The following is a 26,028-nucleotide window of genomic DNA, read 5'->3' as shown; positions in this document are numbered from 1 at the left end:
ATTTGTTTTAAAGAGAGAGAGAAAGAAATGTTTAATCAATTAGCGTGGAGGTAAAGCTTTGGGGGTGGCGCACAGGTCAGCCTCTGTGTGGGTTAAACTTGGGGTGGGGTTTTAATGGAAAGCGAAGGAAGAAGTGTCTCCTGCTCGAGCGGGGGGGGGCGCGTTGGACTAGAAGACCTCCATGGTCCCTTCTGACTATGCTTTTCTGTTATTCTGTTAAGAGGAGGGCACAAACTACAGTAAAGGCAGGATGGGAATTGGTGAGAACTAGATAGGGGAAGGAATCATAGACTCCTAGGTCTGGAAGGGACCTTGGAGGTCTTCTAGTCCAACCTCCTGCTGAAGCAGGAAACTCTAGACTATTGGGGACTAATGTCCAATCTCTTCTTGAAGACCTCCAGTGAGGGAGCACCCGCATGTTCTGGAGGCAAGTTCTGGCCATTGAGTTTGGGTCAACTCATTTAGATGGACCTCCTCAGGGATCTAATCTTGCAGGCCTTCCATTGGGAGCCCCCACTGCCCGTTCTGAAGAAGCTTCTTGGATGAGAAGCGAAACGTTTTCAAGGCCAAAGCCAAGCAAGTCCAGTGGCCTTTTGGAGAAAGCACCTGTGGGACATCTCATAAAGTTCTTGAGATGGTAGAAGAATCAACGCCTCCAGAAGGACTTGAGAGTTTCTCATAGGACACATCCATGGTCCAACGAGAGAAGGTCCATCAGATCCATCAGGACATCTAGAATATCTTTTTTTAAAAAAAACAACAACTCAAAACTGGTAGAGAAGGGACTTACCTTGGAATGTCTGCGCGGCGTCCGGCTGCCCCCCCCCCAGGAAGGTAAAAACAGAGTTTGGCCGGTCAGCACGATATCTCAAACCATTTTTCCGACACGAAGGCCACAGGGATTAGATGGCGGTCGGAGGAGGAACCCCTGCACAGGGAGGGAAAAAGGGGATTTGCAAACGTGGCTGACAAGAATTTATTTTTTCCCTTTCCTATCACTCAAGGGGAAAAAACCCTACCTCAGATTCACAGCAGCTGCAGTCGAACTACACATAGTTCTCAACTTGCAGCACTCTGTTTAGTGGCTGTTCGAGGTTACAACGGCCCTGAAAAAAGGGACTTAGGATCGTTTTTCACACAGTCGCTAAATGAACTGGGGTAAGTCAAGGACTATCCATATTCCAGGGACTTTCTCCTTTCTCGCTCCCGACACAACATTTCATCACAACGCAATTTATTCCGGATGGGAATAGCCCAACTCAAGGATCCATTGTGGCATTGGACCCATCAGCCACAGCTCTCACCTATTTCCGTTGAAGGAGGTCTTGTAGTCTCCCGGCGAGAGTATCGTCTCCTCGGCGTACATCGAGACGGGCGTCCTCACACACTCGTGCGAACACTGGAGGGTTTCGTTGTAGGCCGTGAAGATGTCCAGGCTGCTGGGCACTCTGGCTGGAGTAAAGTCCGTCAAGTTTTGGCAACTCTCTTCCTGCTGTTTAATTTTCCGCTGGTGGCCGTTCCGACGGGCATTCCCCCTCTGCGCACAGCTGGAAGGAGAAGAGAGGAGACCAGTTGAAAAACATCTGGTCTTCTAGCCGAGCCCCCGGCTCAAGCAGGAGATCCTTCCCTACAGAGTTGGAAGGGACCCTGGAGGTCTTCTAGTCCAACCCTCTGCACAGACAGGAGATGCGTTCCTACAGAACGGCAGCATAGGAAGGGACCTCGGAGGTCTTCTAGTCCAGCCCCAACTCATGCCGACAAACGGGTCAAGCGATAGCTGGTGAGAAACCAGCATCCTACGAATGCTGGCTTGATTTGAAGGAAGGAGGCCAAGGGCTTTGTGACGGAGCATCTGTGCAACCGGTTCAGCCTCGTTCAGCACAAAGTCACAACCCCTGCGATTGTGTGCTCGGCAGAGCTGTGAGCGCGCCTGTTCTTCAGCGCTCCACGGGGGGAATAAGAAATATGGGATTTAAAAAGCTGTAAATGATTCATAAGCAAAGTAACAGAAATGCCAAAGTGGTCCTGGCGTGCCTGAGACGGCAATTACCTGCAATTCCAAATTTAATTATCGCTTTTTAGTACCTGAGAAACAAGCGCTCGCCACGAAGTGCGATCTTTGGGCTCCGGGTATATTTTGTGCGTGTATTTATTTATCTTCCATAATCCGATCTCGAATTTCAAACGATGGCTGTTGTAATTAAGGGGAAATTACTGACGCTAACTACCGTGTCCGTGCAAGCAACGACACCAAGTTTAACACTGTGCTTGTTGAGATCATTTAGGATGCGTGACACATCGCCCAATTTGTCATAACTCCGACACTTCTGCCCTGGATGGGGGGGGGATTGTCTTCTCCCTTTGTTCTCCCTTGTCATTGTGTTCTTGGGGGGTGATTCCTCCTCGACAGACACAGCCCCCTCCCACACACACCTGGCAGGTGACCCCTCCCAGGTTTTGGACTATGGAGATGAACTTTAACATCCGTGCAACTCTGGAGCTGCTCCATCACTTGAGGTTTTCAAGAAAAGATGGATGGCCATTTGCCCAGAATGGGGGTTGGACTAGAAGACCTCCAAGGTCCCTTCCAGCTCCTATCCTATCCTATCCTATCCTATCCTATCCTATCCTATCCTATCCTATCCTATTCTTCATTCCTCCTATTATTCTATTCTATTTTATTCTATTCTAGTTTGCCTTAAAACGAAACAAGATTAAACTTCTTGTTTTCTCTCTCCTTGGTTAGTTTGACTGTAATTTGCAGCCAAATCATTTTGAGGTTGATTTGTGTAACTCAAGGGTGGATATGACAGAAAGTCGCAACTATTAGGAGCTGCTGCAGAGATCTGAAGCTCATCTTGAAGGGGAATCATGAACTCGCAGAGGAAAATGTGTACTTTTTTGGGAGAAAAAAGATAAATGAGTGATGTGGAGGGTTTTGGGTTGTTGTTGTTTTTTTTTTGAACTGGTGACCTTATTTGTAACGGCCTAACCTTCCCAGAATGTCCCAGTCGATTTGTGGCGCCTGGATCTCAGCAGGCTTCACCCTCCAAGGAGACTTTCTACTTTTTATGAGACCTTCTCAACCAACCCTAGGGGTCTCCATCCTCGCCTTCTCCAGATCTGGAGCATTTGAGGAGCAAACAAGGAGACCAGAGAGATCTCGTGAAGCAGCTTCCAAAAGGTGGCCATCTTCCCTCCTCCTCCTCCATCTCCAGTCCTGGCTATCGTCTCCCAGGGGTTCTGCCTTCGTATGAAAATGAGGCGAGCTGATCTCAAAGTAGGTTGAATTCTCTAGGAGGTGAGGTGACGGCAGAGGAGCCTGGAGCTAAGATATAACCTAGTTTACGCCACGCAGGAGCCGATCCGCGGGAGCTTGCAAGAGAGAGGGAGGCAGGCGAAGAGGCTCTTGATTTCCTGGCCGGGGGACGGAGGCTGCCCGGCGTGAACTCTGCGCCGCTTGCGGATCTGGTCCTCACTCCCCCCCCTCTTCTAAGACCCTCGTCTCCAAGAAATGAATTTGGTAATCTTTGCCGGGTTCTTCCCAAATCAGACAGGGCGACACAAATTATCCTGCCCTTTCCTCCCAATTGTTGGTGCTCCGTCTGTTTGTATGTTTCTGTGCGTGATTACAGCCAAGGGTTTACAGTCCTGATTGGAGCTGAAAAAAATCCTCTTTGTACTTCAGTCCTCTGAAGCAGAGACCGAGAAGCTTTGAAGAGGCGAAGATGATTGTGCCTAGAAAAAAGGTTTTGCAGAGACGAATATTTTGCATGCAAGAGTGTTTTGCATAAAAGAATGCTTTGCATGGATGATTTCTTTGCACAGGAGAATATTTTGCACAGAAGAATATTTTGCAGAAAAGAATATTTTGCATAGAAAAAATATTTCGCATAGAACCGAGCACGTATGTTCTCTGTATGAAAAACTGATAATCCAGCTTGCAAAACTCCTGCCGCTTCACAACACAGCTGGCGAATCCCTGGCTGGGTCTTCCAAGGATGAGTAAAAACAGCCTGCATTTCCAGTTTCAAAAGAAACAGGTAGACTGTTCTTGTGCCGTGCGGCTCTGTTAAATCGTCAGGGTAAACAGGACCAAGGAGTCAAAACTCGGAAGGAAAAGTTTTAACTTTTAAAACCAGCTCGTGTCTTACCTTTCTTTCCCCTGAAGTTCTCTAATTGGGAAAGGGAGAAAATTGTGTGCAGAAGCACTTCCCGGGGGGTGTAAATACAATTTCAGGCAGCTTTTCCGTGCTGGATTTCTAAGGCGGATTTCAAAGCGAAAGACACTTAGAGAGGATCAAAATTTGCTGGTTTCTTTCTAATTTTAAGGAGAGTTTTCCTGATCGTTTTTCAAAACAACACGATGAGGCTTCAATCTATGTTTCCCATGGAAAGGCTTAAAACCCAAGCCACAATGAGGGGTGTGTGTGTGTGTGTGTGTGACAGCTCCTTACCAATTTTTTAAGACGAGGGTCGTGATCAGCGCGGCAATCACCATGATGAGCGAGACGGTGATGGTGATGATCTGATGGAGCGCCAGACCTGGGGAAAGAGGAGAAAAGCTGAAGATGGGGGGGGGGATCCTGGGCATCGATCGGGGTCTCCCTGCAACCCCCAACTCTGAGCCCCTCGGCAAAAGCCCCTGGGGGTCCAAGGGTCAGCCAGTGAGGAAACCTCAAACATTCAGAGGAGTCAGGAAAAGGGGGGGGTCTTTGTGGTGGAGGGTGGAGCCGGGGTGTGTGTGTCCCTGGGGGCCCTCTGAGCCAGGGTGTGTGTGTGTATGTGTCTCCTTGCAGACGTTTAGGGAACAGGATCAGTGCTAGAAGGGAGGGGGGGCTTTGTGGAGGGAAGGAGGGGGGTTCTGGGCTCCTGGTTGGTAGTTCTCTTGCAGACCTATTTATTACATTTATCAGTCGCTTTAGAGCTAATAACAGTAGAACCACCTCTAAGTTTACACCAATAGCATCACTCTATGAAGTACCTTAAAATACCAAGTGTCAGCCTTCTAAAAACCATCCCTCATAAAATATTCCTCTCTCAATTTCATCTTTAAATAACCGGCAGCCTGTCCAATGTAAATAACCTTATCTTTCAAAGGCGGCAACATTTCTCTATTCAAATCCCATCTAATCCTCAATCCCAGAGTTGATTCATCTCTTTATCCTGTAAAGAAATGTCACAACGGCCTGAAATTTAGTCATATTATAGTCTCTAAACCAAGAAGTCAATTTTTCTCTCTCTCTCTCTCTTCGTTAAGTCCATCAATTTCACATCAAACTCAAATTCCACGTTCACATCCGTCTCCTAATTTTTACTGATTAAGGACTGGTCAGTTTCTCTCAGAACAACCAACGCCGCAATTGTTTTTTTTCCTGAGGCTAAAACGCCAGAAATCTCGGCTTTTCCAGATAAAGCTCAAATAAAAATAAGTAACTTTCGAGCGCATCAATCCGGGTTGCCGAGAAATTAGTGACCCTCGCGAGAAACAAGGCCCCCTTTGTGTCGGCCCAGCTAAAGAATACATGTTTCTTGAAAATAGCAACAAAGCACCGATCAATATAAATCCAATTTACTTTCATGTCTGCATTACGGCACAAGGCTCTGGTCTACGAGGTTTCCATTTCTTCAAAAATAACCCCCAGGAACCCACCCTGTTTTCCAATTTTTAAGTTTTTACACCCAGCCTCCTCTCTTTTATAGAGTTTTTAACCCCAATCTCTGCGGTGGCCCTTACAAATGTCCCCAAAAGTGTTTTTAAAATGCCATTTTCTACAGTGTGCTTGTGTGTAATGACGATGACCCCAATTATGTATGCAACATGGAGAAATAAATGCATTTATAGGAAGTCCTCGACTTACGACTGTTTAGTGGCCGTTTGAGGTTACAACGTCACTGAAAAAAGCTCCTCCTCCTCTTTTTCTTCCTTCCTTCCTTCTCTCCCTATTTTTTCTCCTTCTTCCCTCCCTCCCTCCCTCCCTCCCTCCCTCCCTCCCTTCCTTCCTTCCTTCCTGGAGCCTGGAGGGGTAAAATAGTCCCAATTCAGTCCCAGGGAAGTGATCCCAGACCAGGGGCATCTGAGCTGTGACAGGGGAGGGGCCAGAAACGCTGCCTGTTGCGGCATCTGCCAGCCTCGACGGAGAGCCCTTCCAGCTCCACCGGGGCTGATGTGTCATGACAGAGGCTGTTATTACCCTGTCAACTTTCCCCTTCTTTTGCGGCCGGAGACATCACCGGCAATGGTTGTTTATGTTCATTAAGCCCCGTTCAGTTCAAGAGTGATCCACTTCGCTGCCGTGTTCAGGCAGCCGATTGTCGCAATCTGGAGCTCGGGGAGAGATTTTTGTCCCTGGCAGACCCTCCGCTCTGATCTCCAGGTGGGAAACCAGCCGTTTCAGCAGGCTAGATTTTTTTCCTCCAAAGATCATGGGACGCACATCCTTCTCTCATCCTGCTCTGCCTTGTAATTCCCTCCATTGACTGGTGTTTGGGTGATCTTCTGATGCCGAGGGAGGGAGGAAAGAAAGAAAAGAGAGGAAGGAGAAAGGGAGGGAGGGAAGGACATTAAAAGAGGGAGGGAGGGAGAGAAGGAAGGAAGGAGAAAGATGAGGGAGGAGAGGAAGTGTTACTAACTTACTAACTGCGGTGATTCACTTAACAAACGTCGAAAGAATGATCGTAAAATGGGACAAAACTCATTTAGTAATTGTCTCACTTAGCAACAAATTTTGGACTCAATTGTGGTCGTAAATTGAGGACCATCTGCAACATGCAACTGTGCCCAACGCAATGAACTGCATCACAATTGCTTGGGACTATCGAGGGTTTGCATCCTTCTGATGGCTTTCCTGGGCCTCGGGGGAAGAGCTTGATGGTCTCGTCTCCTGCTTGAGCATGGGGTTGGACTAGAAGACCTCCAAGGTCCCTCCTAGGCCTAGGATTCTATGCTCTTGTGCCAGTTTTGTGGCCGTGTGCGTGTAATCACCAAGGTCAGTTTTCTAGGGAAAGGCTAGCAAGAGGCTTCCAGCCACCGCCCTCCGATGAAGAGGCTGATTCGTGAAAATGTCTTTGGGCTTGAACTCTGCATGTTCTGGAACAGGATGATGGGGCCCCAGGTGGTTAAGCTGGGCTTAAATGTTTTACGCGACGGGGACAGCATCTGTTCAGAAGCATCTGTTGTCCTTAGATTCAGGACAGCAGAAAGGGCAATTCTTTGAAGCTTATTTTTGAGTCCTGAGCTTCCCAATCGCACGGATTGTAGCAGGAGACTCCAAAAGTTTGCCGCTTTAATTTCTCAGGGGAGTTGGAAGTCCACAAGTCTTAAAGTGGCCAGGTTTCGAGATCCCTGGGTTATAGCAACATGCTAGAAGAGTCGGGAGATACTTGGAAGAGCGTCTAATCCACCTTCCTGCTCAGTGTAAGGCATCTACCCTGGAGAATGACTCTCCAGCCTCTGTTGAAGCTCCTCAAGCCAAGAAGAGTCCACCCCGGTTGAACAGGTCTTCTCAAGAGGAAACCTTTCCCGAAACCCAACCAACATCTGTCTCCTTGTCCTTTCTTTCCTCTCCTACCTTCTGGAGCGTCTCCAAACAGTTTTGTTCAGCCTTTCCACGACATCCTTCAGACACATCCGTCACATCTCCCTGAAGTCTCCTCTCCTCCAGGCTAAAGATGTCCAACATTTGCCCTCCTTCCAGAATCAAACCAGGCGACTCTCAGATCAAAAAATGGATCCGAAGCTCAGTTGGTCCCCACCAGGTTAAAACAAACACCGGGCAATCTTTTTTGAGAAGGATCTCTTGAAGGTTCGTGGACAAATCCCACCCCGTGACAAAGCCGAGGGCACCTTCCTTTCTGTGAGTCACGCCAGCAGCTGCCGCCTGGCCAACGATTGTCATCTTTGCTGTCCTTCAAGTTGTTCTGTTGAAGGTGCAGCGGAAGGACGCTGGGCAAGGAGAAGACTCCTTCAAGAAAGCAATCGAGGGACAGAGGGGGGGGAGCTGGGCATTCTTCAGGAGGGGGCTTGGAAGGCATCTCAAGAGCAGGAAGGACAAGCTGATAGCAGTCTTCCAATATTTGAGGAGCTGTCAACTTAGTTTCCAAAGCATCCATCTATCTATCTATCTATCTATCTATCTATCTATCTATCTATCTATCTATCTATCTATCTATCTATCTATCTATCTATCATCTACTCTCTCTCTCTCTCTCATCCATCCATCTCTGCCTCCCTCCTACACTCTCTGTCTGGCCAGGGAGAGGGCTGCCATCGCCGGTTCCCAGCCAGCCCGAATCCGAGCTGGAGGCCTCTTAATGCGGCCTGGCAGCTGCCTCCCACTTTGTATTCCTACGAGACGCCGGGCTAACCGGCCGTTTAGAAGCCCTTCAGGGCAGATTAGACACTCGGGGCAAGAAGAGGACTTCTCTGCCGTTTGGCCGGGAGAGAGAGCGAGCACCAAGGATCTCACCGTCCTCCTCCTCCTGCCACACTCCCCCCCCCCTTCTAGCACTGATGATGTTCCCTAGCTGGGTTGTGAAACGTCTGCAAGGAAACCGCCAAGCTCAGGGAGCAGCCTTCATTCAGCCCTGAGCTGCAAGTCTTCCATCCCACGCGTGGCTCTTCAGATCCGGGGTCTTGTGTCCAGCAAGGCCCCTATTTGCAGAGCTTCCTTGGAGCAATCTATGTATTAGGTCTCCTCCTTTTGCTTTTATTTTCGTTCCTCCAATCCTTTAGAAATTTCCTCGGCTTCGTTTTATTTCATTATTTCCCCTTCGCCTCCAGCCTGCTGTCTGCTGGGTTCCTATATCAAACTGACAGGGGCTATAAAAATAATGGGAGATTTCAGGGCTGTTTCGTGCTGCCTCTTCTTCCCCTCTCAAAAACAGCCCATTGTTTGCCTCTGTGTGTGTGTGTGTGTGTGTGTGTGTGTGTGTGTGTATAAAATAATCCTTTTCCCTTTTTTCAAGAAAGAAAGATTATGGGCAGTTAAAAAGAATCACGGATAAGAGAGATAATGACAGAGTTGGGAGGGACCTTGGAGGTCCTCTAGGCCAACCCCCTGTTCAATAAGACTTGCAGTTAATCCTCATCTTACAACCGTTTGTTTAGTGACCGTGCAAAGAGAGGTCGTAAAATGCAGCAAAACTCACTTGACCAATGTCTCGCTTAGCGACGGAAATTTTGGGCTCCACTGAGGTCGTAATTCGAGGACTACCCTGTAGTAAGTCCACCGAGATGCGGAATTTGAATTTAAAGGAGTTTGTGCCTTGCAACCTCCGGATCACTGTTGATCTGGTTACTTTGCAAGCCGGCATCCAAAAGAGGCCTTGATTTAAAAAAAAACAAAAACCAGTTGGGTTTAAAAAATTTTTTATTTATGGCCGGTTCAAACCACAGAAATTCTTGTGTTGGAGGGTGAATAACAGTGAAACCCGTTAGGCGAGAAAGGGTCAGCCTGATTAATTAGGGGTTAAGTAGCAGGCAAGATGAAGGCCTTGGGCAAAGTCACACCAAAGGAGACAGCATCAGAGCCGCAAGAGGGCTGGCCTTGACGCATGCAGGCTTGCAAGAAACCCGGGCACTTTGTGTAAATCAGGAGGAGAAGGAGAAGAAATGTTTTCCCATTTGTGGGTCGAAGCTGACAAATATTCCAGTGAGGGCCGGAGAGAGGCCACCCAAACAACTGAAGCCAAAGTGTCCTTTACTACTCAAGACAAGAAAGCCAGAGGATTGTTAAGTGGCTTCTGCCCCATTTTACGACATTCGGACCAGCGATATAAGTGAATCCCTGCAGCTGTTAAGTTAGGAGGAACACGGTGGTTAAGTGAATCTGCCTTTCCCCCTGGACTTGGCTTGTCAGAAGATCGCAAAAAGGGATCACGTGATCCTGTCGTAAGTATGATCCAGTTGTCAAGCGCCTGAAGGAAGGAGAAATTTCCCAACAGTGGAAACTATTTGGTGGACTGGCTTCCCTCCAGAAGTGGTGGGTGCTCCACCACTGGTGGCTTTCCGGAAGAGACTCTGTCTGGAGAAGTGGAGGGCCTCTTGCCTCAGTAGGGGGCTGGACTAGAAGACCTCTAAGGTCCCTTCCAACTCTGTCATTCTGAAGGCAGGGAGAAGATGGGTAGTTGATCCACCGTGTTGAAGACAAGCCAACTTCTTCCGGAGCGAAGCATGGATGGCGTGAATCACCAACGTGCTTTCTCTCCAGGCCATCTGCTCCCCGACAGGGTTGATGAGCAACACACTTGCGCCAAGCTCAGCTGGCGCAAAGGGCGAACACACAGCCAGCCTCCGGGCCCCGATCTCAAGAACATAAAAATGCAGAAGGATTAAGTGGGGGGGAGAAACCCAAAGAAAAAAATGAAGAAAGCTGGTGAAGAAGGAGAGAATTTAGCTCCCTGCCAGCTGCTGTTGAAGATATCCCGGCTTGTTGCGATTCAGGATTTAATATTCAGCCAACAATCCGGCTCAATCAATCATGTTTTATTACAGTCGCTGACCAGCTAGAGATAAATAACTAAGGAGCTCTCCAAACCCAAACACTGATGACATAATTAACGAAAATTACGCCCGCATTTATTGGGAATTAGATCACGCATTACCCAAGATGGCCTTCCCGATCGGATCTGCCACGTTTTACTGGCTCTCCAAACCAACGCAGGGAATTTTACCTGACAGAGGATGGCTGGGTTGAAGAAGAGAAAAGAAGAATAAAATTCACAGATGCGTCAAAAAAGAACGGCTATAATTAAACGGAGACAGTCGCTGTAAAAGGAGGACTTGTCGGGAGAAGGCCATTGAATGCTTTCGCTGGCTTTTATTACGCAATTTCCTTAAATCTGCCCTTTGTGATATTAAAATGTGCTAACCGGGATGCTGCGTGGTATCTGGAGCATCTATTGGTTTGAGAAGTGTAAGGCTGCATTCTTAAGTTAAATTTGACTTAAAATAAGAGGATAGGATAGGATAGGACAGAGGAGAAGAGAAATTAGAATAGAATACAACAGAATAGAATAGAATAGAATAGAATAGAATAGAATAGAATAGAATAGAATAGAATAGAATAGAAGATAATCTCCACTTATCCTCCAATAATAGAAGCTTGCCTGTTATTCTGCTAGCACTCAAGATGGTTGGACCATATAACTTCTAAGCTTCCTTCCAACTGTAGGATTCTATGAAATCCTCTGGATTCTTTTGCCAAAGAAGCTGCAGAGAAGCTCAACCCAAACAGAAAGTAATCCGCTGGTCACTCAACAGTCCAGTAGACGTGCCGGAATGTTCCACCTGAACGATGAGAAGAAGGCTTCTCATCAGCAGAACATCAGAAGAAGACCCTCCTTCATGGACCTTGCTGTTAGGTCTGTTGTCCCCTTGCTTGGTCCCTGATCTCAGCCAATTTTGAAGAACGGTGATGGCAGCGGAAATACGTGACTTCTGCTGACTCCAATCAGCCCAGTCAGAGAAGGCAGATAGCCCCAAGCAAGGTTGTTCACCATACCTTAAAAGAGGCGGAGATGACTCCTTGCTGCTTTTATTAATAAGAATATTTCTGTCCCGCGGCTCGTGTTCAACAGTCCTTCCCTTCCCCACCGTGTTGGAGATGGAAAACGTAACGCCAGAAATCCATAGCAGAGGAGTAAAAATGACAGAAAACCTTCTGCTCGCTCAGCAGAGGAAATTGTTAATTACTTCTCTCCTAATGGATTCCACAGGAAGGTGCACAAAGGTACAAACACAGCCGTATGCACAACTGGAAGGAGCTCGCAAAGTGAGCTAGGTGATTTTGTTGACGGAAGTCTTCTCGACGGGTGGTGTGAAGGCCCTTTGGTGACCTTCAGAAAAGAAGAGGTGGAGGTCCTTCTTTGGGGGCACGGTGGCTTTCTGGTTGGGTGGGCCAGCTCAGTGGCCACAACTAGCTGTGAAATGCAGCTGCCCAAACAGCAAAGGTGATCTTGGGTGGTATCAAGAGAAACCACCAAACCACAGCATTGTAGGGCAGGAAGATGAGGGGGTCCCCTCAAGACTGACCTTCTCTAATGTGCAGAAAAACAAAGTCAACCATCCATGCGAGGGTTTGCAGAGAGGAGGAGGAGGATGAGGATGAAGGTACTCTAACACTGGATGTTTTTAGGAAGAGACTAGACAGCCATTTGTCTGAAATGGCCTAGGGTCTCCTGCCTGAGCAGGGGGTTGGACTTGAAGACCTCCAAGGTCCCTGTTATTCTGTTAGGAAATATTCCGTTCTGTTCCTGAGAAGAGCATCCTCCCACCAAGCAGCTACAGAAAAAGGCCCCTGGATTTCTCAGAACTCAAACAATTACGCAGCCATTTTCACTGCCAGCATCCGTGTGGGTGGAACCCGCCACCCTTGCGATGGGCATCCATGTGCGTTGCCAGGGGCAACCGAAGGTTTGGTACCCATTGCAAGAAACCAACATTCTCCAAGTTTTTCTCAAGAGGGGGAATTGGGAACGATGCAATATAGTTCTAGCCCTCGACTTTACGACCGTAAGTGAGCCAGGAATTGCGGCTGTAAGTCACGTTGGTCATTAAGCGATTCACCATGCCCGATTTTACGACCTTTTTAGGCGAATACAGCGATGGTAACGCAAACACCACAGTCTTTAAGTGAATCCATTCTTCCCAATGGGCATTTTTTTTGCTGGAAACCAGAAGGGAAGGAAGAGGGAAGGGAATCCCTCTTGAGCCCGCCTGGGTTTAAACCTTTTCTATTCCTCCTGCCCCTCAATGCTCTGACCAACATAAAACCCATCCAGCAATTTGACTGACACACCCTCCCTGGAGGAGGCGGCCTCCTCTGGATTGACATGGCCAACAAAATTCGAACTAAGTGGGGAGGGGTTCACTTCCCCCTCCTTCCCCCGCCCCCCCAGCCAAAGATATCGGCCAGGAAACCGTCCGTTTTCCCTGCCCAATTTCCATTACTCCGAGGCCTGGCTGATTCACCGACGTGATGGATAAAATCCCCTTAAATCCCCAGCCAGCCCCTCAGATAAAAACCAGGGATCAGTCAGACTTGCACAATCCCTCCTGGCCTGAATATTTTCTTGAAGACGGTGCTCAAAAAAAAAAATATTTTTTTTAAACTTTAAGCTTATTTTTTTGTGTGTGTTTTCTAAGATGGTGAAAATATTTTTTTTCCAAGTGGGACATCTTAAAACACAGACCATTTTGAGATTTGCTGGGTGGGAGAAAGAAAAATATTTTTTTTAAAAAAAAAATAAGGTTTTTTTCCCCCGTTCTCTCCGATTCAATTCAGAGTCTGGATTTTGCGACGGGGCTGAAAATTCGAAAGGCTGCAAAACGGTGGAGCCCTGATCGGAGAACAACCGGGAGGATTACACAGCAGAAGCTATTAGATACAGGGGGGAAATCCTTCCCTTCTTATTTGGGATTAAAATTATCTAAATTGTACATGAACCGAACTTTTCTTCAGCCTTAGAAACGAGAGCTGCTGCTTCCCCTGTGCTAATTAGCAGAAAAACCACTTGACTGCTAACAGTCACATCAAATCAGTGTCTGAAAAGAACTGGATTACTGACGTGATGGCCAACATCTGAGAAGATCAGGGACTTTGCCTAACAACTTTCTGGAGGTCCAGAGGAGAAAATACAGGGGAATCAGTTGAAGAGGCATGGCCCAAAAATGAGGTGGCCCTTAAAAGGAGTAGATGGCCTCTTAAGAAGTTCTTGGGCCCAACTGGACCTCTTCAAACCTCAAAGACAAATCTCAGCCTTCTGAGCCACCCTTGGCCCCATCAGAGGTAGAACGGACACCCCCATCCATGTCACATGCATGACCTCCTAGCTCAGAACATCCCAGAAGACACCAAGAACATCCGTGAAGGCACCGAGAAGACAAGGACACCTACCTGAAGTGTCTCCTGGTATTTTAGGTGGTGATGGTGGTGGACCTTTTTTCCTGCTGCCCCCAGATGTCGAAGGGGGCAGCAGCGTGCTGATGGGCTGGTTCTTAGGTGCCCCGAACCCTGGGCCAAGGCCTTTGAACTGGACGGTTGTAGAAGCCGCTGTGGTGGTGGCGATAGTGGTGGTGGTTGTCATACCGCTGGTCATCCTTTCCGAAACCGAGGTGGCAGGACCATTGTAAATCCCAGGGATGGTGCTGGTCTCCAGAGCTTCCAACGGGCTGGTGGATCCCCATACGATGACCTCGGTTTCCAATGTTGGATTGCTATTTGCTCGGAGATACCTTTTCCTCCGTTTCAAGTAAGTCTGGGACACGGTTCTCCTGTCCGCCAGTGCAGGGCTGGCTTTCCCGTGGGCGAAAGACGGCGTCCGCTGGCTTTCCCACAAGAGGTCCACCATATCGCGCAACCGTTTGAGATGGGACAAGTTGGGCCGTTGTCCATTGGACAGTTCCAAGTAGTCAAGGCTGGCTGGAAACCCCAGTCTCCTGGTTTGTGGTCCATATCTAAAGCTCCACAAAAGGTGGTGAGGGAATCCATACCAGCGGGCAGGTCTCTGCAAAAACTGGTGCCGATGGTCTCGGCCCAAAGACGCGCAAGAAGAGATCTCCATGGCAAGTCGAAACATGGCTATTAAAATCCAAGGGTGGCTTCGCACAGGAGAAGCTGACCTGAGGACAGACAGAGAACTGGTTAGATACTGACCTCCATGAACCCAAACATCTCAAGGACAGAGGAGCAAGCTCAGTTGATGTTTCCCTCAGCATCAAGGTCAACCAGCTTTCCAACCCTTGGCCGGCTGACCTTCTCACCCAATGTCTTGTAAATACTCTAGTTCCAGAATAAGTGTGTTTCTCAACCACAATCAGATTCTAACCTTACAGTAGAACCCCAACGAGGTTCTCCTCTTATTTTCCATCTCCTCTCCTGGTGTCCCTATCCTCCTTCCTTTTGGATATCCTTACTTCATATTATAGAGTATGAATATTCTAATCAATAACCCCCTGTTCCTTTGACAGCCTCTTGCTACGCTTCTCACACTCTCACACCATGCCTACAGACCAGCGTTGAGATCTCTTCATCCAACCTCGCCTTCCACCTCAGCTGCGTTCTGCAGAACTTCACCAGTTCAGCAGAACCGTCTCCAAGCCACCCGGGGATAATCTTTCAACTCATTTTTCTGTCTTGCTTGATCAACTCTGAGAAATGGAACAGCTGAGAATCCTCACCACAGAAGGCTCTGTGATGGGGTCTCCTAACCTCCTCCTACGCGCCTCCATCTTACGCGCCACCGCCAGCACCAAACAATGTTTCTTTGGAAACAAGCTGTGTTTCTCGACCGTTTCACGTCCACCAGCTCGTGTGTCATTTGATGGAGTAAGAGACCCATCAAGCAAGCGATTCATTGAAAGGAGGAGACAGATGGACAGAGAGGGAGTCAACTCCTCCACACCTCCAGCTTCTCCTGAATGGGATGGAACCTGAAGATCAGGCCTGTCAGCCTAGTTGGAGAACAGAGCAGGCAAGCTCCCCGTTGAACGGGAAGGACGTGCTGTGAGGATGTTCAGAAGTTGCTATAAACATACATACAATTAGGATGGACAGTGCAACATCTGGGGGCTTTTTCTGTCTCTCTGGATGCTGATGGTAAAAAAGGGGCAAGCCTGACTTAGCCCCCAGCGTTGCTTAGCAGGGGAAATCCTGATGCCAGTTGTGGCAGTAAGTGGAGGACTCTGGCCCTGCCTTGAATCGCCACGGGAGGGCCCTTGGCCTTGACCGTCACCTGAAGGGCTGCAGAGACGGAAGGAAGGACAAGGAAGGGCGCTGCGACGGGTAGAGTTACCTCTTGGCCCTTTTGCTCTTGCTGTGGGTGTTGGTGTGCCACGGTCTTCCTCTTCCTTACACCCTCTCTCTTCCTCTTCCTCTCCCCTCCCTCCCTGTCCATCCTCCTCCTCCTCCTTCCCCTCCTCCTTTCTTCCTTCTTCTCTACCACTCCTCCTCCTCCTGCCCCCCCTTGCTCTTTTCTGCAAAGTCATCTAGACAGCCTGCCCAGCGTCCCTCTTTAGCGCACTGGATGGAGATCAGGGCTCCCGCCATCCGATATAGGCTATCAAACTCCGTTTTAATGAAAAGCGCGAGATGGCCGGGCCTGATGGGGCCCCCAACACAATTCAGCTTGGCTGGGCTCCAGCCTCTCCTCAGCGGGAGATGGGTCCGCAGAGTTGTGATTGCGGTTGTGGTTGTGGTTTTTTTCTCTCTCTCCAAGCTTTACTGTCCGGAGAGAAGAGAAGCAGGATGCCGGGGTTGTGTTTGTGTGCATCTCACAACTGCGCTAGAGAGTGTGCATGGCTTTCCTACTCTTGCCTCTCGCCACCCCCCCAACCCCCCAGAAGAGAAGTCTTCAAATTGCATTAAGCAAGTTGTTTGGATCGGAGTTTGACAGATCATGATAAATGACAAGCCATTTTTAAGGACAGGAGTGGTTTTTCAGCTGCTCTGCAAAAGCCTGAACTGCTGACTTTCCTCTGGCGGGGTCTGCCTCACTTCCCTGCAGCACTTGGCCAGTCTCTTTTTTGACCTCAACTCCAGAGCCTGGCTGATGCAGGGGTAGAGTTAGAGATATAGTATGGATGGATGGATGGATGGATGGAGAGAGAGAGAGAAAGAGAGAGAGATAAGTAGGTAGAGATACTGTAGATAAAGTGAGAGGGAGAGGTGGAAGAGAGAGAGAGACAGTGATACATAAAGGGATAAAGAGAAAATAGGTAAATAGAGATGTAGATAGGCAGCAGACAAATAGATAGTAACAGATAAAAAGATAGATAGATAGATAGATAGATAGATAGATAGATAGATAGATAGATAGATAGATAGATAGATAGATAGATAGATAGATGGATGGATGGATGGATGGATGGATGGATGGATGGATGGATGGATGGATGGATGGATGGATGGACGGACGGACGGACAGACAGATAGGCAATAGACAAAGAGAGAATTGATATAGACAGATGATAGATAAAGGGATAGATAGGTAGATAAATAGGTAGATGGACAGCAGACAGATAGATAATTGATAGGGGAGAGAGAGAGAGAGAGAGAGATGATGGTTGTGTGAGTGATGACAAGATGTATTTCGACATAAAACAGGCATGTGTGGGAGTTTGCAGTTGTCTAGGCAACACAGCAATCCTCGTTTTGCAAGACACACAAGGCAATTGTGCGTTCCCGGAGCTGATCCTAGCACAACGACACAAAAAACTCTTTGGCAGTGACTGAGGTGGGCACCTTCAAAACTTGGAAGAGGAGATGAGTTGCCTCCTTTTGCAAAAGTCTCTCCTCATTGCCAGCATCTGCCAAACGCTCGGCTTTAAAAGACAAACCCGCTTGAAACTTAATCTTGAAATTAGTTTTTAATTTAATTTTAATCTTGAAATTCCCTGACTTTGGATGCATCCCTTTTCAAAGCAGAGATCCTTTCTTGAGAAGAGACCTCAACAGTCTCCTCCCCCCCTTCTCTCTCTCTCTCTCATTCTCTTTTTCTTCTTTTTCTTCTCTCTCTCTCTCTTCCTCTCTCTCTCATTCTCTCTCTTCTTTCTCTCTCTCTTCCTCTCTCTCTCATTCTCTCTCTTCTTTCTCTGTCTTTTCTCTCTCTCATCCTCTGTCTCTCTCTCTCTGTCTCCCCAAAGGCCACGACAACCTGGTTAGATAAATTAACAGTTGATTTCAAGGTGAGTTTTTCAGGATAAAGAACAAAATTGGGGCGGTTGAAGCCATCTTAATGATTCATCCAAGGTTATTTCACTAAAAGGACAGCCAGTCTGACAATAATTGGATATTTCAACCTCAGGGAGTCCTCAAATTACGTCAACAATGGAGCCCAAAACCTCTGTTGCTAAGGGAGAGAGTTGTTGTCTGACCTCTCCTGACCTGGAAGAAGTTCTGAAGAGTCTACTTGGAGAAGGGACGTTGCCACGACTACAAAGTCATCCAAATTATGAGCAATGACTTGGCCGCATCATCAGCAAGACGGACCCGAGGTGTGATGGCACCTCCAATGCCACAATTTGTCGCTAGACCTATGAAACTGTCATTGTCTCATTAGTGTGTTAAGGCCCAGATGTCCCAGGAAGACGGTGCCCCAAAACCTTAAAAAGGGTGGCGAAAGACCCCACATCCTGAGGTGGGAGAGCTGAGGGACCCTTGGCCAGCCGAGACTTTTCTCCATCCATCTGGAACGGTATTTTCCCAGAGAGCTTCGGCTGGCTTTCTCTCGCGCACACACAGTCTCCCACACCCATGCTCACCCTTCCATCCACGTGGCTCTCCAGGATGGAAAGATTCCCGTGGGTGTTTTCCAGGTTCGTTGGCAGGCAGCACACACACACACACGAAACACAAAAGATGGTAGCTTGATTTGTGCCAAAGTCCAACCTTTCTTCAGAAACAGAACTGCTGAAAGAGCAGCAAAAAATATCTGTTGACAGGGACCTTCCCCGCTGTGGGAGGATGTTGAGAATTCAATCTGGAATTTTTTGGGGGAAACGGCCTGGCTGCTGGCACACCAACCCTGCTCACTTTGTAGGGTGAAGGGGCGCATGAGGAGGGGCCCAGGAAATTGGACTTAGCGGGATCAGGCAGAAGTGATCTAATGGAGAAGAAATCATCCATTAAGCAAGCAGCGGGATGGAAATCAAAGCCACAGGAGACGTGTCTCCATCTGGCAAACATCTGAGGACCAGCGGAGACGGCGATGCAGGAATTAGATGGGAGCAAATTAGACAGACAAAGTTGATGCCTCAGAAATCAGGATTCAAGCTGAATCCAGGTCTGTTGACCGGACTAAGCCCATAACTCCTTGCATTTCACGCAAGAACGATGTGGCATCCAGGAGCCCACATTGAGAAAACGATTAAGATGGCTTGAGGAGGCATCTCGAAAAGCCTGCAGAGGTATCCATCTCTGACCAAATGAAAATTAAAGGAGGAGAGAAGCCGACATCAACCAGCATCCTCCTGATCCATCTGGCTGAATGTCACGATCCAATTTTCACATGTGGTCTCCTGGGACCCCGTGGCAGAAGGTTGAAATTGTGCGACATCTCGAAAGAACGTGTGATTTGGCAAGTCACATTTGGGATGGCGAGAAGTCTCCAGGGAGAAGGCAAGGCTGCGTAAGTCTCATGAAATCTGGGCGAAGTCACACACTGTAAAAATTCGACATCCGTGAATTAAATAATTGTGCTTTATATACAAACGCTGTTTTTTTAAAAGTGGTCCTCAGTGTACGATCACAGTTGAGCCCAAGATCTAGGTTGCTCGGCGAGAAATTTGCTAAGTGAGCCTTGTTTCATTTTACGACCTTTCTCACCACAGTCTTTAAGCGAATCACTGCCATTTAACAACGAATTGTTGTTAAGGACCACCCGTATCCCACAATAGTACACCACTTAATTTTTTCAGCAGGCCCCTTCAATGAACTTTTATTCCATGGTCTGCTTGGGTGCGTATTTCATTTTGATTCGGTTTTTGTTCAGTTCTTGGCAATATAAAAGTCCATGAATCAACCTCAACAAGGATGTGACCTTGATTCTCCCTCTGGTACCAAATATAATCACAAAATGAAAGGACTTTTCCATCCTGTATTTCTCGCTTGGAAACAGCCGGAGGAGTTTTACATAAAATTATCTTCGCCAATTCCAAAATAGTTTGAGCAGATCTTGATTTAAAGTAAAGGTGGAATCTCTGTCAGATTAAGGTCAATTTCTGGTGATACCAAGGGATGGATGAATATAGTTTCCTGTGACACTAATAAAGAAGCCGTTTGCTATTACATTTTTTGCCGGGGTGGTTCTTTAGACTTCCAAACCTACCTTCGGGATATCAGAATCCTGATTGGGTGGAAGGGACTCTGGAGGTCCTCTAGTCCAACCCCCTGCTTAATCCTGGTCAAATAGCTGTTCAGTCTGGTTTTGAAAACCTCCAGCAATGGAACACCTACACCCTCTAGAGGCAAGCCCTTCCCCTGATTAATTGATCTGGGGGGGCTAGACTAGAAGACCCCCAAGGTCCCTTCCAGCTCTATTCTGATTGATTGATTGATTGATTGAAATGGTCTAGAGTCTCTGGCTTGACCAGGGGGTTGGACTAGAAGACCTCCAAGGTCCCTTCCAGCTCTATTCTTATTGATTGATTGATTGATTCAAATGGTCTAGAGTCTGGATTGACCAGGGGGTTGGACTAGAAGACCTCCAAGGTCCCTTCCAACTCTATTCTGATTGATTGATTGATTCATTCATTCATTCATTCATTGAAATGGTCTAGGATCTCCTGCTTGAGCAGGGGGATGGACTAGAAGATCTCCAAAGCCCCGTCCGCTGATTGATTGATTGATTGATTGAAACGGTCTAGGTAGGATCTCCTGCTTGAGCAGGGGGTTGGACTGGATGACCTCCAAGGCCCCTTCCAAACGCAGGATTCAATCCATGACTTCCCAGGATGAAAATCCTTCTGGAGTCGTCTGATCTGCCTCTTGACTCGCTGCTACCCCTCTGGCAATCGTCCGCGAGGGCCCCTGGTACACCCGAGGCACTGAATGTGCGAAGCAGGTGCACATTTCAGGGAAGACAACCCGGCCTTGTTTCCACCAGACGCAGTTTGAACGTGGGAGAGGCGGTGTGGGGGGGGGCTGGTCTTCCATGCGATGAAAACCGCAACTGTCTGTCTGCCCTGGGACAGAACGGCCAGTGTTTTGGGGAGATCCTTCAGGAGGAAGGGCCCGCTTCCAAGCAAGGTGGCGGCAACACACACAGACACACAGAGACGCACACTCTAGTGTGGTGGGTAGGGAGAGAAGGACCCACAATTCTCTTCCTCCTCCTTACAAACCCCACTCCCTTCTAGCACGGAGGATGTCACCTAGTTTGGTAATGAAACGTCTGCAAGAAAACAGCCGTGTTCGGCGAGCACCAAGGACCCCACAAACCTATGAATATTAAACAAAACTGAAGGGAAGGCAGCCTCTCCTCCTAGGATGCTTCCAGTTCAAGAAAACACACACACACACACACATATATATAAGCTTCCTCTTATCCCAAGAATCATCTTTAATATTCATCAAGACCTAGAACCGCTGATTAACCAGGACAAAGTTAGCCAACTCTTTAATTCAATTGCCCATCCTTGTTATCCACTTTTTTAATAAAAAAAATAAACACCTCTTTAATTGTCTTTTTTAAAAAGCACATTTAAAAAAACACTGGGATGCTGTCCGTCATTCAGTTTTTAGAGGCTGCTAACCTGTCTGGACCCGACTGTGGGAATCAAAGCTGTTTTAATTGACTCTCCTGCCATTCTGCCGTTTTAGACAAATGAAGGGACACTGGCTATAAGCAGATGATTGAAAAACTTAATTAGCAATAAGCTGGTCTTCTGGAGGCTTCGCCCTTCTTTTAACCCAAGAATTACAATAAAAAAACGAAGGGGGAAAAATACAATTACTTGCATTTTTTACAAGGAGATAATTCCAGAATAGATATTCCTGCGGATGAGGCTGTAAATAATCCTTTCGTCCCGACGTTTTCCAAATAGGCTGGAAACACGGTTGAATTTGAGCTTCAAGGGAATATCCAAGTGATCACAATTCTACGATGCAGCAACCCTATGCAGGCAGCCTCGGTGTATGACCACAAGGGAGCCTCAAATTCTGTCGCTAAGTGAGACATTTGCAAGTACAGCTAGTCCTCAACTTCATTTAGTGACCGTTCAAAGTTACGGCAGCGCTGAAAAAGGGGACTTACGACTGTTTTTCACACTTACGGCCGCTGCACTGTTCCCAGTGGTCAGGTGATTCAAATTCAGAACTGACTCATCTTCACGACGGTCGCAGCATCCCCTTTTGCCACCTTCTGACAAGCAAAGTCAACGGGGAGCCTGATCCACTTAACGACCGGGTGACTCACTTGAAAACTGCAGGGATTCGCTTAACAACGGTGGCAAGGAAGGTCATAAAAGTGGGGCAGAACTGACTTCACAGGTGTCTCGCTTAGGAAGGGATATTTTGGGGCGCCACTGCGGTGGTAAGCAGGGGGACAGCCTCTATTTTGCGGATTATGTGGAAATCAGCCTGTTTTTGTCGTGGAAAATGTTGCGGCCCCAGGGTTCATCTCATGTAAACATACAGTAAGATCCTTTTTTAAAAAAAACGCAAGTAGAAAGGGAGACTAATCTCAGAAGAAAAAAGATCCCAAACAACCTGATCCCATAAAAACATTCATAATTCCAAACGTTTCAAACCACCATTCAGATTCCAGGAATGAAAACTTTGCTCCTGCTGGGAAGATGGCTTTGAAAACCAGCGCCGTTTACCTTTCGTTCTTGTCAATTTTCTGCGCCTAGGACTTCTGCCATTTCTTTAAAAACAGGCAACCAGGCCGTCCGAAAAAATGAACAACCTTCACTTGATGAGAATATAATGGCTGGTTGTGTCTTGCAGCGTCCTTTTGCTGCACCGAAGGAGCGCGAGGCAGTTGTCATGGAGCTGAACACAAGCCAACATAGACACTGGAAACACCTTGATTGAATCAAACCAAGGTCAGGCCGTCTCTAGCCTCCTGCATGCAAACCGACTCTAGGAACTTGCAAATTAGCTTTGCAAAAACCTACAGACCGACAGCCCTGTTGCAAACAGACACACAGAATCGTCAACAAGAGGGTTTCGGGTTCGAATCTCAGCCCTGCTGCAATATTCAGAGAGATTCCGCTTTTGCGTCAGTCACACTAAACCATAGTTTGTTTCTAAAATTAAAAAAAAAAGACGGCAGGCTACTAGGTTCATCACCCAGGGTGCTAACTCTCCTTTTGCATTCGTCGAAGCCCAGCCAAAGTCCTTCTCCAAACCAAAATGCCTTTTTTCTTTCTTTCTTTCTTGCGTCTTGGCATCGCCTGCAACTGGCTGAGCTTTTTCCAAACGCAGTTTTGCTGCTGCAAACACACACACACTCGGATAAAGAGTTCAAGGACTCGGGACCGACTTCTCTGCTTCTATCCGTTCGCCCCAAAGCCCAAGAACAGATGTGCAAAAAATGCAGGATTTGGTCCAGTCCTTTCCTTAACTCTCATTTCCCATTTAAACCTCTGTCTGGGCTGGCCGAGAGTCGCTTCCCAATTCTCCTCCTGGTTATTTTTCTCTTGAGCCTCTCTCTCCTCAGCAGATCACTCCAGCTACTCAATAAATCACCCATCGTGTCGCCTTGCTGGTGGATCAGCTGCTTATTCATCGCCAGAATCGCCCGGCGGGTTCAGGCTTTGCAGGAATCACATGTGCCCAAAAATGCTTCCTTGGGACTTTCACAGGGACTGGTCCCTGTCCCCGTTTTTCAAAAATTGGGTTAAAAATGTAGCTTGGAGCAGGCAAGGAGGGACTCTCAGCGGGACGCTGAGCACACAGAGCCTGATTTTTTAAAAAAAATTTTTGTCAGCATCGAGTCGGCTGTCAGCCCTGGCAAGGAGGGGGTTAAAAGCCAGCCCTGATTAAGATTTTCTTCTTCGAAATAATAAATCCAGGGTGGGTGGGAGAAAGGCGGTGGGGGGGGTGCCTATCCTTCCTGGAAACAACAGAATGGAGCCAGACTGGAAGAAGTCAGCCTTGTGAATCCTGCCTGCATAAGAAGACTTTGGAAGTCTTGTAAAAAATCGGATATTTGAGGAGGCTTCACCCCACCCTACCCCACCCACCCACCCACCTCCTGGCAGGGGTCAGAGCTTTCCTGGTGTTTGGCATTCAAAAGAAAAAGAAAAATCACGAACGGGCCCGCAACCACGCACGAGAGGCTAGCATCTGAAGAAGGGAAATTTTTTTTCTGTGTCGAGTTCAGGGCAAGTCTGGAGAAGGTAGAGATTTCAAGCAAGCCTCACATAAATAGAATGAAGCTAGCATGCCGGATCGACCTTAATCTCCCTCCCCAAAAACCCCACAAAACATCTCGATTTATCCCCCTCCCCTTTTTTTTAAAAGAAAAGAGGAAAGAAGACGCTGGACGATGTTCGCCGTTGGTGTCCGACACACACACACAATAAAGGCAGGAAAACCCCGTTCTTTGCATGAAGAAAAGATGCTGCCTATTATTCTATTATTATTAGATTATTATCTGTTATCTATCAGCATTAGATTATCTTCTTCGGAAACTGCCCGAACAAGACTTGACCTTCCTCCCACGAACGTCGCCCATCCGGATTTTGAGAGTCGCAAAGAACGTGTGAGTTTAATTCATTTTCAGAGGCAAGGATGAAACGTGGAAGGATAGGGCTGGAAGGGACCTTGGAGGTCATCCAGTCCAACCCCCTGGTTGTCCAGTTTCTTCTGGAAGACGTCCACAATGTTCGGCTTTTAGGAGATAACCCCGATTCCGAGACCGTCGGTGTCTAAGACAGATGGGCGGCATCGGACCACCCAGACTCCGGCGTCGGAATTAGCCCTTGGTCTCGACTCAGCCCAGTTCGGTCGTCTGAACGGAGCAATCCTCCAAGGGGTCCCGGAGACCCCGCGCACGCTGCGAAGTCTGCTGCATCCCGCCCGAGAGGGAGGCGGGGAGTGCGTGGGGAGGGAGCGAACCATGCCCGCCACGCTCCCTTACACACGCGCCCGCGCGCGGCTGCCCCGGGAACGGACAGGTTCACCTTCACACGTACTCGGGTTGGCTCGCGCGCCCCGCGGGGCTAGAGGGATTTTTCCGCCGAGCTAATTTCTCTCGGTCCGGCCGGGGTCCAACCTACTCCCCACCGCCCCAAAAGAGAGGCACGCGTGTCGCTGCGTGCGTGGCAGGCTGTTGCATAAACGCCCCAGCAACTTAAGGCTCGCCTAGCCCGCGTCTGGCTGCCCGGAGGAGGGCGGCGTCGCGGTCAGCCCCACGCAGCCCCCCGAGGTCCCGGGTGGCAGCCTCCGGGGGCGAGCGGCGGCGCCCCCTCCCCGCCCCCCCCGCGCGGGGAAGCCCCTCACCTGGTCGCCGGAGCCCACCGCATCCACATGGTCACGCCTGCGCTCGCGGAGACGGGCCGGCCGGCGGAGAGAGAGCGGGAGGGCGACCCCCGCCGCCCCCCGAAGCCGCCGCCGCCGCGGCGAAGTTGTCCCGGGCGGGCGAGGGGTCAGCGGGGGCGCCGGAGCCGGCCCGAGTGGGGGGCGCGAGCCGCCCCCCGGCAGCCGCCCGGGATCATTGGCAGGGGGCGGCGGGCGGGGGCTCCGCCTGGCCGGGGGGGCGCCTGAGGTCAGCCGGGCCTCCTCCTCCTCCTCCTCCTCCTCCTCCTCCGCAGAGCATCCAGGCGGCGACCGGTGCCCGGTGCCCGGTGCCGCCGCCGCCGCTTCCCTCCGCTTGCTGGCTGGCTCGGCAGCTGCGCCGCTGCAGCCCCGCCGGTGGCTCTGGCTGGCTCCGACGCTGCCGACGCCGCCTGGCCCAGCCCCGCCTGACGTCACCCCCAGGAGCTGGGGGGGCACGAACCCCCTTCTCTTCCTTCACACACACACCCGGCCGTGGGGCGGAGGGAAGAGGGGGGCACGCGGAGCCAGCCTGAAGAAGGGGCACCCAGAGCCCATCTGTCTCAACCGGGGACGGGGAGACTACCCGGGTGCTAGAGGAGAGACAAGTGGACTCCAGGGCCCATCTGCCGCAGCCAGCTGGCCAGGTGACCCCCGCAACGCTGGGGGATCCCTGAAGCAGGGGCAGGGGAGAGATTTAAAAGGAGGAGGGGACCGAAAGAAGAAGGACTTTAATTCAGACTCACCCAAAACCTGAAGCTTTGGAACTCCCCCTTGGCTGGGCTGAACCAGGGTTTATTTGAACCAGTTTGCCAATCCAGCCACGGATAGCGGGCACAGATGTTGCTCCGGCTGCCTGCATCTGGGGCTAACTGGCAGGTGACACTGAAATAATGCTAAACTCATTTAAAGCGGCTGATGCCTTTGGGGTCTTCCCAGGTCACACGGATTAACTCTGCACTTTGTGTCCTCTAAAACTGATAATCTGACGGGCGCTCGGAGGGTGCAGGGGATGATGGGTGAGAGAGTCCTCTGAAAGTACCAT

At 49.0% G+C, this 26,028-nt stretch overlaps 1 protein-coding gene across 1 annotated transcript; it reads right to left on the bottom strand.

Moving 5' to 3' along the window:
* Nucleotides 1–855: 855 nt before the first annotated feature.
* Nucleotides 856–26,028, bottom strand: AJAP1 (adherens junctions associated protein 1; the record flags this gene model as incomplete). Its single annotated transcript, XM_083375627.1, has 7 exons — nucleotides 856–928; nucleotides 1,305–1,547; nucleotides 4,458–4,545; nucleotides 13,899–14,675; nucleotides 15,238–15,454; nucleotides 24,951–25,411; nucleotides 25,974–26,028. The coding sequence occupies 7 exons, from the start codon at nucleotides 26,026–26,028 to the stop codon at nucleotides 856–858; spliced, it is 1,914 nt and encodes a 637-aa protein (XP_083231753.1).

The sequence above is a fragment of the Vipera ursinii genome, assembly GCF_947247035.1.
Source record: "Vipera ursinii genome assembly, chromosome: 17".
Lineage (NCBI taxonomy): Eukaryota > Metazoa > Chordata > Lepidosauria > Squamata > Viperidae > Vipera > Vipera ursinii.
This window is presented reverse-complemented; position numbering and strand designations above follow the sequence as displayed.